The sequence below is a fragment of the Aulonocara sp. 'chitande type north' Nkhata Bay genome, linkage group LG20 (assembly GCF_057382095.1).
Source record: "Aulonocara sp. 'chitande type north' Nkhata Bay isolate Kocher_YH1m ecotype deep benthic linkage group LG20, A_spYH_male_GT1.1, whole genome shotgun sequence".
In the NCBI taxonomy this organism is placed as follows: Eukaryota; Metazoa; Chordata; class Actinopteri; order Cichliformes; family Cichlidae; genus Aulonocara; species Aulonocara sp. 'chitande type north' Nkhata Bay.
In genome coordinates, this window is record NC_141363.1 from 7220008 (window position 1) to 7231897 (window position 11890).

General features: G+C 38.8%; 2 protein-coding genes across 4 annotated transcripts in view; both read left to right on the forward strand.

Annotated features, from left to right (window-relative positions):
- Positions 1-10391, forward strand: part of espn (espin) — a 38288-nt gene extending 27897 nt beyond the window's left edge. For all 3 annotated transcript variants that reach the window (XM_086276423.1, XM_086276421.1, XM_086276422.1), the window contains 3 exons: positions 7309-7387; positions 8115-8136; positions 8480-10391. In XM_086276423.1, the coding sequence (XP_086132549.1) occupies positions 7309-7387; positions 8115-8136; positions 8480-8624 (246 nt within the window). In that variant the 3' untranslated portion in view covers positions 8625-10391. The remainder of the gene's footprint in view (positions 1-7308; positions 7388-8114; positions 8137-8479) is intronic.
- LOC147305033 (espin-like protein) lies at positions 8-7298 on the forward strand. The gene has a single exon (XM_086276424.1). It carries the CDS (start codon positions 1935-1937, stop codon positions 3978-3980), a length of 2046 nt encoding a protein of 681 aa, XP_086132550.1. The 5' UTR covers positions 8-1934; the 3' UTR covers positions 3981-7298.
- Positions 10392-11890: the final 1499 nt, after the last annotated feature.

Sequence of the window (11890 nt, forward strand, 5' to 3'; positions counted from 1 at the left end):
TGGCTGAGTGTCATTAGCTATCCCATTTGTGGGCCTATAAATTTAACAGTGTACAGTAAAAATGACTAGAAGTGACTTCAGATTCAGATCATGAGCAAAGCAAAGGGGATAGCTGTTGCTTGGATTTGAGCGTGGAAGTTTGTGATTTTGAACCACAGACAGTATAAAAGATGGACGTAGCTACTGTTACATCACCCACTGCTTCTGCAGTCTTGTTTTGAAACCTCAAGATGAGCGTTTTCTCCATCACCGTCTTGATTTTGGGAATAAAAAGGATGTGATGAGGAGTTTTGACTGTGAAACCACATACTCACTGGCAACCACAAGACATTTTCACAGATAATCTGCCATTTTGAAACATGGTATGAACAAAATTTGCAAAAATAGACTTTTTAGCAGGTTTAAAGCACTTCCTAGCCAGAAACTACATCCATGTTTTATACTGTCTATGCTTTGAACACTGGCATTGTGCGAAGGCATGTTTAATTTAGTTCCATTTTTGCATGAGATCATTCTTGCTCTTTGTGTTAGCTTTTCTTAGAAGTCGCTAGTTTAAAGCTAAGCATTCAGTGGGGTCATATTTTTCTCAAGGACTACAGCCAGCATACACTGATGCACAGTCATAGCACTATATTATGACTATTTAGACAAGATGTTTGTACCGGAACAATCTGAACACTTGCTAATCCTGTGTAATACAAGAAGGACCCTAGTAGTATGTAACATGCTTGATTAAATTTGACTGATTAATAATTTACTGCTATCTAAGGAATTGTAATGTTGCACCACTAAACAACAAGCTTAAACACACTGCTCACGTGCAGTGTTTTAATTGTTTAGTTCCATTTTTTTCATAAAAACATTAAACTGGTAACACATAAGCTAATAACACATGAAAACATGTTCACGTCCACAAAATGATCATCTCCTTGTTCTCACATTTTTCAATTATTTATCCACTTCTTTTGCATTTCTTCACATGTTTCTTGTTCGTATTTGTACTTCTTGCCAATAGCAGACCTTTTTGGAGTGCACTGAATTGAATACTTGGCTACAACAACCATCACAGAATTTGGCACACTTGACTAATGGGTTCACAGTGTGGGCTGGTGTTTGATGGTGGAGTTTTGCTGTTCCAAGTTCTTACATGCTGATTCAGTGGTGTGATGCCGAGTCCATTCACACTACAAGTCAACCATTATTGATACCAACAGTAACACAAATAGCATATTAACAATACTGAAAACTTGTGTCCATTGAGGATTTTTTTTTTATTTAAATCATCTCTATCTAATCATTGTAGCAGTCTTTTTTTTAATTTCCCCAACATCTTTTTTGGGGGGGGAGAAGCTGGCAGGGTGCGAGCAGATCATGATCTCATAAAGAGTAACGCCAATGGTTTGCAGTGTCAGTGACCTTGTAGTAGAAGTGTTGTGTAGATGCATAAAAAAAATATCAGACAAAAGTAAACACTGGCTCATAAAAACAGAATAGAGCCTTTTAAGAGGCATTGCGCAAATGTTGTGAAACATCTGCAGTGTTAAGTGCCTAAAATACAAATACTAACATGTTGTAACTCTTGCATGCCAGTATTGGTCTAGCTAACATATAATTTCGCATATAACTCAACAAAGTAGTCACTGTTCTTTGACTCAAAATTCCATTGGAAAGCTTTGTGCTTGTAATCAGGCAGTGCCATTGCACCACTAAATCCATGTAAATCCTGTGTGTTAGGATGGATTTGCACTGAAGCGTGTGTTCGTACCAGGAAATTCAAGCTGAAGGAATCCCTCCCTCCTTCCTCCTTTTTTTTTCCTTGTCCTATTGGTCTCCTTTGACCTCTGATTTAGTTTGCATCAACTGGGCAGTACCAGCCTCTGGAATGGCACTACTCCCACGCCCACAATGCCATTTTGGGCCCATTTGGTGAACTGATGACTGAGGCCGACCTGAACCGAATTGAGAAGCAAATTGAGAACCTACAGGTTATGCATAAGGTATCAGAAGTCGAGAAGGAACTGAGTGAATTGGAGCAGGAGCTTCACCAGCTTCTACCAGTTTCTGCTGCTCTCAATCAGGGGCACTTCTCAGTCAATCCAAAGCAGGTGCATGGCAAAGCTGAAGATCTTCCAGCCTGGTGCAGCAAGATTTCTACCCTCCTAAAGAGTATGGCTATCCTTCTTGCCACTCTGGGAGGCAAAGAGATAGACATCTTGGATCTTATATGTCCTGGATATTCCCAAGAAGACACAAGAAATGTGAGCACAGGTCAGTCAGTGGGATCAGCTGGAATTATGGGACGCTCTCAATCCTTTTCAACAAGAGAGGATGTAGAAAAGGAAATAAAGCAGTGCGGCGTTTCAGTGAAGAACCTAAAGGCTAATTATGAAGTTCAGAATCAGCCGCAGTCTGCAGATAACCAAGCAAATAGGGTTTACAAACGCAAGAGGTCACTCCCTGTGGTAAGTGAGTCTAGTTATCATCCAGAGACAGTCTGTGAGGATGAGGTCCCTTGTTCCTCTGCTTCCATACTGGAATCCAATACCAATAGTGGTTTAACTTCAGTGGAGGAATCAGTCTTACCACTTGTTGAAGAACCAGCTATCACCGCATCTCATGCTCCTAAGACATATATGTCTTCTGAGGCAATGGCACCAACTAATATTGAACAGTTCAGCCAGGTTCTTTCTGCAGACCCTGTTTTAAATAATGATCAACTAACAAGAAGCTTGGAGGTGCAGACAGATCTAAGCTATGTCCAGGAATGTATTGAAATGAGGAAAGAGAGAATTGTCTTCCTGTTCCTTGAACATTGGCGGAAGTATACAGTCTCTGAGTCTTATCAGACTAGATATACTGGCAGGAGGCGAAATCATTTAGATGTGGACTGGGAGGACTACAGCCAATTTAGTGCACAGATTGGTGGAGAGATGCACAGTGAAGACGATAAACTCCTCCTATTTATGAAATCAAAGCAGGTAGTAGGGAATCTGATTGGCCACTGGAGGGCAATCATGAGTCAAGTGCCCACACGCCAGATCCGCCGGCTGAGTCGTGCTCAGATGATCTATTGGCCACAGCATTTCCTGCCGCACATCAACGGGTTAACTGTGAGCTATGAAAGCCTAACTCTTGACCTTTTCATGCTTGGCTATTTCCAGCTATTGGAAATGAACATGTCTCGAAGTGAGCGGAAATTCCGACACCTTTTATGCTATGAGATGTTTGACCGTCTTGGCAGCCACAAATGGGAGGTCATAAGGCAGTTTCACAAGGAGGTCATGGAGGAAATTGAGTGCGAGAAGCGAGATTGGGCGGATGGTTTTGAGGACATAAAAGTCAAGTACTTTGGAGACTCGGGTGAGGGAGGAGGCATGCTGACAGCATCGCTACATTCCATGTCTCCTGACATGTCCATAATGTCAATGCAGGAAACACTCCCTCCCCCACCATCCCACCCACCACCTCCTGAACTCCCACTTTCGAATGCACACTCTGCACCACCTGCACCATCACAACAACCCTCCTTACCAGTCTCACATTCGGGGGTTTCTGAAGGTTCGTCACCTGCTGTGGCTCACGATGGTCAGTGTGTGGAGCAGGGACCCCCCAAGGACTCAGTGGAGGACAGTGTTCAGGGGAATGTCAGTTTAAATAAGCCTGCAATTTCTAATGGGAAAGGTTCAGAGCCGGACCACATGCAGGACTTGGCAAGCGTGCAACATGTTGAAGCAACAGCTAAAGTTGAGACACTTCCAGACACAGCAACACCATGTCCAGTGAAAGATGCCCAACCTGTTACTGTTAAAGTCAAAGAAGAACCCCACGTTGCTAAACCTCCACCCAAAGAAGAACCCAATGAAGATTCAATTAAAGTCATCTATGAGCTTAAAGAGTTCAGCAATGAGGAAATCATCAAATACATTGACCGAAGCTTTGCTTTTTGGAAAGAAAAGGAAGCTGAACTTTTTGATATCTAATAGCTATGTAGGCTAAGGTTGTGCTGAAGGTTCACTGCTAAGATCAATTGTGGAAAACTAGCACGCACAGTGCAACATGCTGACAAGAGAACCTAATCTGCTTTGTTAATGTTTAGGTCATGTCACGTAATGGACTTAACTGCAGCAAAGAGCATCCATGCTGCTGTGCTAACATTACCGCTTCTGTATGTTTAAGTGGAGGAAAGTATGCATTGTATTACAAAAGATGCACATATTGTGTGAAACCAAGAGCTTTTCAGACGAAGTATGATTGATTGCCACAAAACACAAAGGAAAAAAAAGTTTAAAAGGAAAAGATTTGCCATAAAAATCAATGCTGTTTGTTTCTTTGGGTCATCTTTGTAATGGGGATGATTAGTAAAACTCTGCATAGTTGTTTTACACTGAATATTTCAGACTGCGTTTATGTGAGGGTTTTATCCCATCTCATTTTCATACAGTAGGTGATTAATTGGCACTGGTATTAGTAATGTGCATAAGAAGATGTGGCTCACTTTTAAGTGACAGACTCAGGTCTATAGATAACATCCATATATTCCACCGACTTTAAAAAATGACATGGAATTGCACACAGTTTTTGCTACATAAAAGTTACATTTCCATTTATCTTTCTTTCTATGCACATGATCAAACGTGTCCCTTTTTCTCCTCTTTGTCACATTTTTAGCCAGTGAACTCACACAAAAACAGCAAGTGACAGCGAGTGAGCAGCATCTGGCCTCTGTTCTACCTTCATTCTTGATAATTAGTGAAGGGGAAAATGGCCTTACTGTCTAAATGGTTCCTTTTTGCTTGAACTGAAAGAGAAAGTAGCTCAGTCTTTAGTGGGTTTGAAGTTTAGAACTACTTAGTGGTTCACAAATGTCTTTGTTTAAATTCAAGTGGATTATTTACTTATAAGGTGTGCCTTTTAATAAACATTACAGAATTGGTGAAATATGGTGAAAATGGTTCAAAAGTTACAATTATTTTCTCTGAGCATATTTAAAAGTATTCACCAGTCAAAGCTTTAACTTAAATAAAACATCACATTAAAATGTTACAACTGCTTTATGGTGTTTATTCCATTGTTTGCTTATGTTATTATATAAGTATATTTCAAATATTGGCTCAGAGTTTCCATAATTGATTTCATGTTCTTCTATTTATTGGTTTCTAGGTTGGTGTTATAAGTAAATAAAACTGTCATTTTTGGGGATTAGCAGATTTAAGCAGCAATTAACCATTTGGAGTTTTTGCACTGATGCACCTGTGTGGCAAAAAGGCCAAAACAATAGATTACCTAAGATATTGTTTCCATCCTTTTGAGAACTTACATAACGACACTGATTTACCAATGAAAGAGCAACTGTCAAACACACACTCTTCAATGTGTAATCCTCAAGTGCAGTGCTTGTCGATGCAATAAACCGCACACTGCACACTATTCTCATAGTGTCTGTTCTATTGCATCAAGATTACCTTGGAATAACCCTCTTAACACCCCCTGCTGTCCTTCTATCTGTGGCTTACAGGAGCCATAAGGAGGTTACAGTGAATCTTTATCAACTTGCAGGTCGCACGAGAAGGCAGTCAGCTGGTAAACCTAAAGCCACTTTCTATCAAACTTTTTCCCCTTTGCACAATATTTCAGGCAGAGTTGGAGCACGTACACAATGCAGTAAAGAGTGATGTTAGTAACAACACTGCCTTAACAGATGGGCAAAACTATAATAGACTATGATGTAATCTGCTGAGCTTGCACAATGCGCTCTTGCATATATGGAACTGGAGGTCAAGTTGCTGTAGTAATTACAGTATCAACAGAATTAGTCTTGACTGAACTACAGTTTATTTGTTTATTTTTCTTTCATTAGACAAAAAATAATGCTAGATTCAATAAAATTACCTAAAACTATTATTGATTATTGAAATAGCTGCTAGCACAGCAAAGTCTAGGCAATAACTTCATCTTAATAATACAATGTCATTTTCACACTTCCAAATTTATAAATCTAATAGCCTACAATTGTTATAATCCCAAACAGTATGCAGGCACAGCAAAGGGTTGTGTGTTCTGACCCTTGTGGATGTCCACTGACACTACAAATATGGCCCACAAAACCAAAAAACTTTATTAAGCCCATCAAGAGAGCTGCTTAATTCGTATTTTGCAGCTTTTTCTTTTTTAATTGGTTGGCTTAACTGTCACTCTTACTTAACTGCCAGTTGACTTGATCACACTTAGTTTAAACCTTTAATAGCTACTATCAGCTACTTTTTGGTGAAGAGTTTTGGTGGGGGGCGGTGTAAATTTGTTTATTTTGGTTTGTTTTCTCCATGTTTTTTTCTTTTTCTTTTTTTTTTTTTTTTTGAGGCAAAATTCCCAGGGGACTCATTAAATATTAATTCCATAGATAATCTTACCTGGATTCACACTGGCTAGGGCAAGTGAAATCCTTCAGTAAAATGAATGCAGAAGGGTAATGTGTCTAGTTGGGCGAAGATGAGAAATCCAAGATGGCTGCCTTCTTTCTCTCCCGCTCCACCTCCAGTTACAGCCTGAAAGGGAAAAAAGGGATCCAGTTACCATATGTGTACACAGAGAATATCCTGTAAAACACTGTCCTTTTCAAAGGCTTTGTTTCATTTTAAACAAACAGCAGAAGCAGACATTTTGTGAGATCTGTTTGTTTTGGTGAATTCATACATTAGTTTCAACTATATTGGGTTACCATTGTTTAGGTTCTTAAGTCTTACATAAAGGCCATTTGTTTAAAACTGACATTTGAGAATCTGCACAAACAAACAGACTGGACTAACATTTCATTACAGTTGTTCTTTATGCAGGTGCTTGCCTGCTTTAGTGATGATTTATGCAGTGCTACCGACATAAATCATCTCAATATCACCTTTAATTTAATATAATAGACTCAATAGTAATTTCCAAATATTTCAAATGTTAACACATCTATTATTATATCCAGGTGTATTATAACCAGATATTTTAAAAATGATCTCATGGGGCACATCTGTTCATGACTGTGTGCTAACCTAAAGGTGAAGACTGAGATTACTACTTTTTTAAAGAAGAAGGTTGCACACAAGATGATGCAAGTGAAGTCTGTAGCAGAGTTAGCTACTTAACTGACTGAAGAACTTGCTCACATTTACCAAATACATGTAGTAGACATTTTGCACTCGCGATTTCTCTTAAACTTGACACAAGTCTCCTCACAACAGAAGATACTTTAAAAGTACAAATTCATTGCTGACTGCTGTGGGCCCCTATCTCTGTCTCTCCCCGGACCCCTCTGTCCCCTTACAGGCTGAGGAGGAGGCGGCACGCTTGGCGTCAATGCCAGCCTGGAGGAGAGACATGATGAAGAAGAAAATGGATGAAGAGAGGTGAGTAGCCAGTGTTACTCAGCACATCTCATTTTTGGTGGCAGGTTAGTAGTGCTTAACCCAAATGGATGACATAAAGGCGCTCTGGGCTGGAATAAGTTGGCAGAAAACACTTAGTGGCTGTGATGCCACCAAAACATCCAACCAGTTGGGGGGTTTTGTTACTAGAGAGTTTTTTTTTCACAGGAAAGCACTTTAAATTCTTGCCATTGCAGGCCTTCTTTATTAATTTACTGTTTATTTGCATTTCAAGAAGCTCTTCTGCTCTTCTGCAAATATTCAGAAATACCCAGCTTACTAAATGTATTTTTTGTGTTTGCATTGGGAAAATGTTGGACCTAATCAAAACTGCAGGTGCGTCATATGCTCATATGCACTAAAAGTAAAAGGCTAGTTTTGTATCTGTTTTTAAATCCATAAATCAGAGCCTGGAAGAAGTAAAAGAGTCGAGAACTTTACATGAAAGGTTTCATTCATTTTTTTCCTCCAGTGGAAGCAAAAATATATTGACTAATTCAGCTTTACCTCAAGATTTGTGCGATCTTTAGCCTTCTTTGTGACATTTATTGTTGAACAATTTGAACTTGATGTTTAGAGTATAAAGTGTACTTCCTATTTTGTCACTTGCACGTGTTAAAATTATCATTTAATTGCTTTAACTTGTGAATTAACTGCTGTTGCTGTTTAAGATATTTAAACCTTGTCTTCTTGTGCTCACCATCTCCTGATGTGACAGGGAACAGAAAAGGTAAGAAAATTTTATTCATTCTGCTTTATACAACACGTAACACAAAATGTGTTGAATGAGAAATTTGTTAGGTGCTGTGAGTCTGAGATCAATGGATTAAAAACTTCTTTAATTACGTTTAAAAAGAGCAAAGAAAAAAAATTTAATATACAGAAAATACAGTACTATTCTTTTAACAGTAAATACTGCCCAAAAAGTGAGATGCCTTGGTGGTGGTTTGTGCTTCTGAGTGCTTCGTGTCTTGAGATGTGGTCATTTGCATATGTTAGAAGTAACAACTATAAACTGAAGATTTACTGTACAACTCTAACTACTGTGAATTATCCTTTATGGGTGCACGTAGAAAAGAAGAGGAGCAGGCCAAAAAGGTGAAGGAGATCGAGGAGAAGACGGAGTTGGAGCGAATACGAAACCTAGGCTATGACGAGACCAAACTGGCGCCCTGGCAGCGGCAGCTCATTTTGAAGAAAGGGGATATACCCAAATAGTAAACAGGATCATCTCCCCATCCTCTGCCCTGCAGCGCTCCCCACCCCAACTTATACCAATGCCTCCCCCTCCCTGATCCTGCATCCCACACTGCACAGGTCCACAGGGGAAAAGCTGGTCTTCCTTTAAACTGTGTGTTACTCTTTGGCCTCCAGACACACAGGGCCATGCTGTGGCTGCTGCTGTCCACACGGGCTCTGAGGCTCAGCTTGGGATGACCCTGCACCTGTTTTATTGACACAAAATCTTGTTTTTTTTCTTCATTTTTTTAACATTAACAACAGTTCTGAGATGCACTGATTCTTGTGACCCGATAAATGTATGTGTCCTGAACTTAGCATCTATCCGCTTTCCTGCAAATCACTAGACTAGACAAAAGTTAGAACATTTAACAGACTTATAATAGAAAGAGACTACTTTTAAGCCTATATGCCAGACTCACTCACCTTTATGTAATGAATGGGGAAAAAATACTCATGAAGCAGCTAATGCATTCTATATGTAGATAGTGTTACATCTCCATCATGGCTTAGTCATGACATTTTTGTACCAGTCTCATAGAAGCGTTTTACTGCCACGGTTGCAATTCTTTTCAATTTTTTAAAGCAAAATCTCTGCTCAAACGTATCAGCGTCTCGTAGTTAAGCTTGTCGTGCTTTCTCAGCGGATTTCAAAAGATGATAAAATATCCTATTTTTCAAAAAGAAAATGCAAAATGATATAGATTGATTTTCACTGGAAAAGGATAAAAGGATCCAAATGAGATTTTTCAGTGTGTGACCTAAACTTTAAACTTTAAGCTGTTCTGAGCACGAATGTTACATGTTGTGTGCATGTGTTGCATAAAGCGTATCAAGTTGTGTTGTTTTGTTAAGCATACTTGACCCAGGGGTTCCTGGATATTCTCAAAGGAAGAAAAGAAAAGACACAGAAAGTCTTACTAGGCATCCTCTATGTGAGCATAGCCTTTAAAAGAAATGCACATCGGCAACTTACAGCAGTCGTCATCTTCACACTAAATATTTCAAAAGTTCGAGAAAAGACAACATTTTGTCCTGTGTCATGTTGTTCCGGTCTTTGTCCCACTAACCTGGACTCTAAATCTTTGATGAGCAGATCTGCTTACACACATAGTCACGATACAAATTTTGTGAAACGACAGTTTCAGTAGTCGACACCAGTGACTACAAAAAAGCTGATTTTTCTTTTTCAAGTATTCTTAATGATTCGCACATCTGTTGGGCACAGTTTGGCCAACAAATAGAAATTTGGAAAAGCTGTGTTGAATACTTTCGGCAGAACTGAGGAGACATACATACTGCAAGTTTTACCAGTTCACGCATTTGCACAGTGGAATTTAAGTGAGAGTAAAGCTCTTAAATGAAATTAAATCATGCTGTGTTTGTCCGGTGGTTAAAAACATGATGTTTCATTTTTGTTGGATGGACATTTTTACAAGTATGCACACGATGTCACATGAATATCATGGGACTGTTTGATCACTTGGATATATTCTAATTCACTTTCATCGGATGCCATATGATATTGAAATTGAGGATGGTGTAAATGTCATTGCCATTTGATTTTCTTTATATATAAACTGTGTACATAGTGACCCTCAGCATTTTGTCACCTCATTGTTTCCACATTGCATTATAATACATGTCTCAGCCTTGCTTGAATAGAATATTGGTTAATGTGTAATCATATTTTCAGACTGTTAAAGTTGAAGAAATTAAATCTTAAATTACCAAAAAAAGAGAAAATGTGTGCTTCGTTTTTTGTGTTACTTTCCAAAAAATATAATACTTGTGCAACACTAATTAATTCCCATACAAACTTGTCATGTATACTTTTTTTGAAGAAGCTTAAAATCTTATATGGACGGGAACACACTGGCTCTACACAAAAAATGAATTGTCCTCTAAGCCTAAAAACTGGTTGTCCCACTGCTGGCTGCAAGAACTGCAATCAAGCATTTGTGATAACTGTTGGTGAAGCTTTTGGATTGTTTTGTTTAAGCCACATTGGAGACTTGTTGAGCATTCAATCCAATTTAAGTTCTGACTTCGAATGGGCCACTTCATTTTGGGTTTTTTGAGCCATTCAGAGGTGGACTTGCTGGTGTGTTTCAGATTGTTGTCCCTTTGCATATGCTTGAGCTACGGGGTGTGAACTGACAGCCAGGCATTCTCCTTCAGGATTTTCAGGTAGAGCGCAGAACTCTCTCATGGATGCCATTTTTGCCCAGTCTCTTTTTTTATTGCTGAATTGTGAACTCTAACTCTAACTAACTGAGACATTGAGCCCTGCAGTTCTTTAGATGTTCCTGTGGGTTCTTTGGTGACCTCCTGGATGAGTCTTCAGTGTGCACTGTTTCAGGTTTCTCATAATGGCTCTCACTGTAGAGTACCAAAACCAAAACTTCACTTTATCTGTAAGGTTCTATTTAAGTGATTTTTTTTTTTTAAATTAAACACATCTGGTAGCAATCAGGCCTCAGTGTGTCTAGTAAAATTCAACTCAGTTTGATTCATCATGATTATACATGATGATTTAACAAAGGAGACAATTACTTTTTCACATAGGACCAGGTAGGTTTAAATAGATTTTTTTCTTCAGTAAATGAAATCATCAATAATCATTTGAATCATATTAAATGTGTTTGTGTTGGGGTTTTTTCCTCACAGCACTGTATTTTACAGCACAGCACTTTACTCAATTTGAGTGTTTAGTGTTTCTTTACTTCCAGACTCATTCACCCACCAGGCTTGAAGTAATTCATGCAAGCACTTCTTTTAACCTACCCTAACACTCCAGTGGGTGCAATCCTGGAAATTCAGGATTCAGTATCTTGCTCAAGGATACTTTGACATAAAGGGTGAAGGAGCCAGGGATCAAACCACTGGCCTTCAGATTATGCTCTACTTTCTGAGCAACATGAGTCTGAGGCTGGCTCAGCTTTAGTGACTTGTGGAGATATTTGCTGGTGATATTTTTAATCTACAAGGAAAATGAAATGGAAATTGCAAGTTCAAACACGGCTTAAACAAGAGTTGTTTTTTTTGATGATTTTAATATGATTTGTACATAAAACAGATTACCGCACAAAAATGACTGAAATATAATAATAATCATTTAAAAAAAAACAAATGTATTACTTATTAATGACTCATTTGTGGTTAAGTTTGTGAAAATCTGGATTTATGCTTGATGAACACAGTGTCATGCCTCTTATTGGTCACTAGAGGGGAACAACGAGCTA

Excerpts from the sequence above, each read along its gene's own strand:
- LOC147305033 (XM_086276424.1), top strand. The coding sequence starts at position 1,935 with ATGACTGAGGCCGACCTGAACCGAATTGAGAAGCAAATTGAGAACCTA.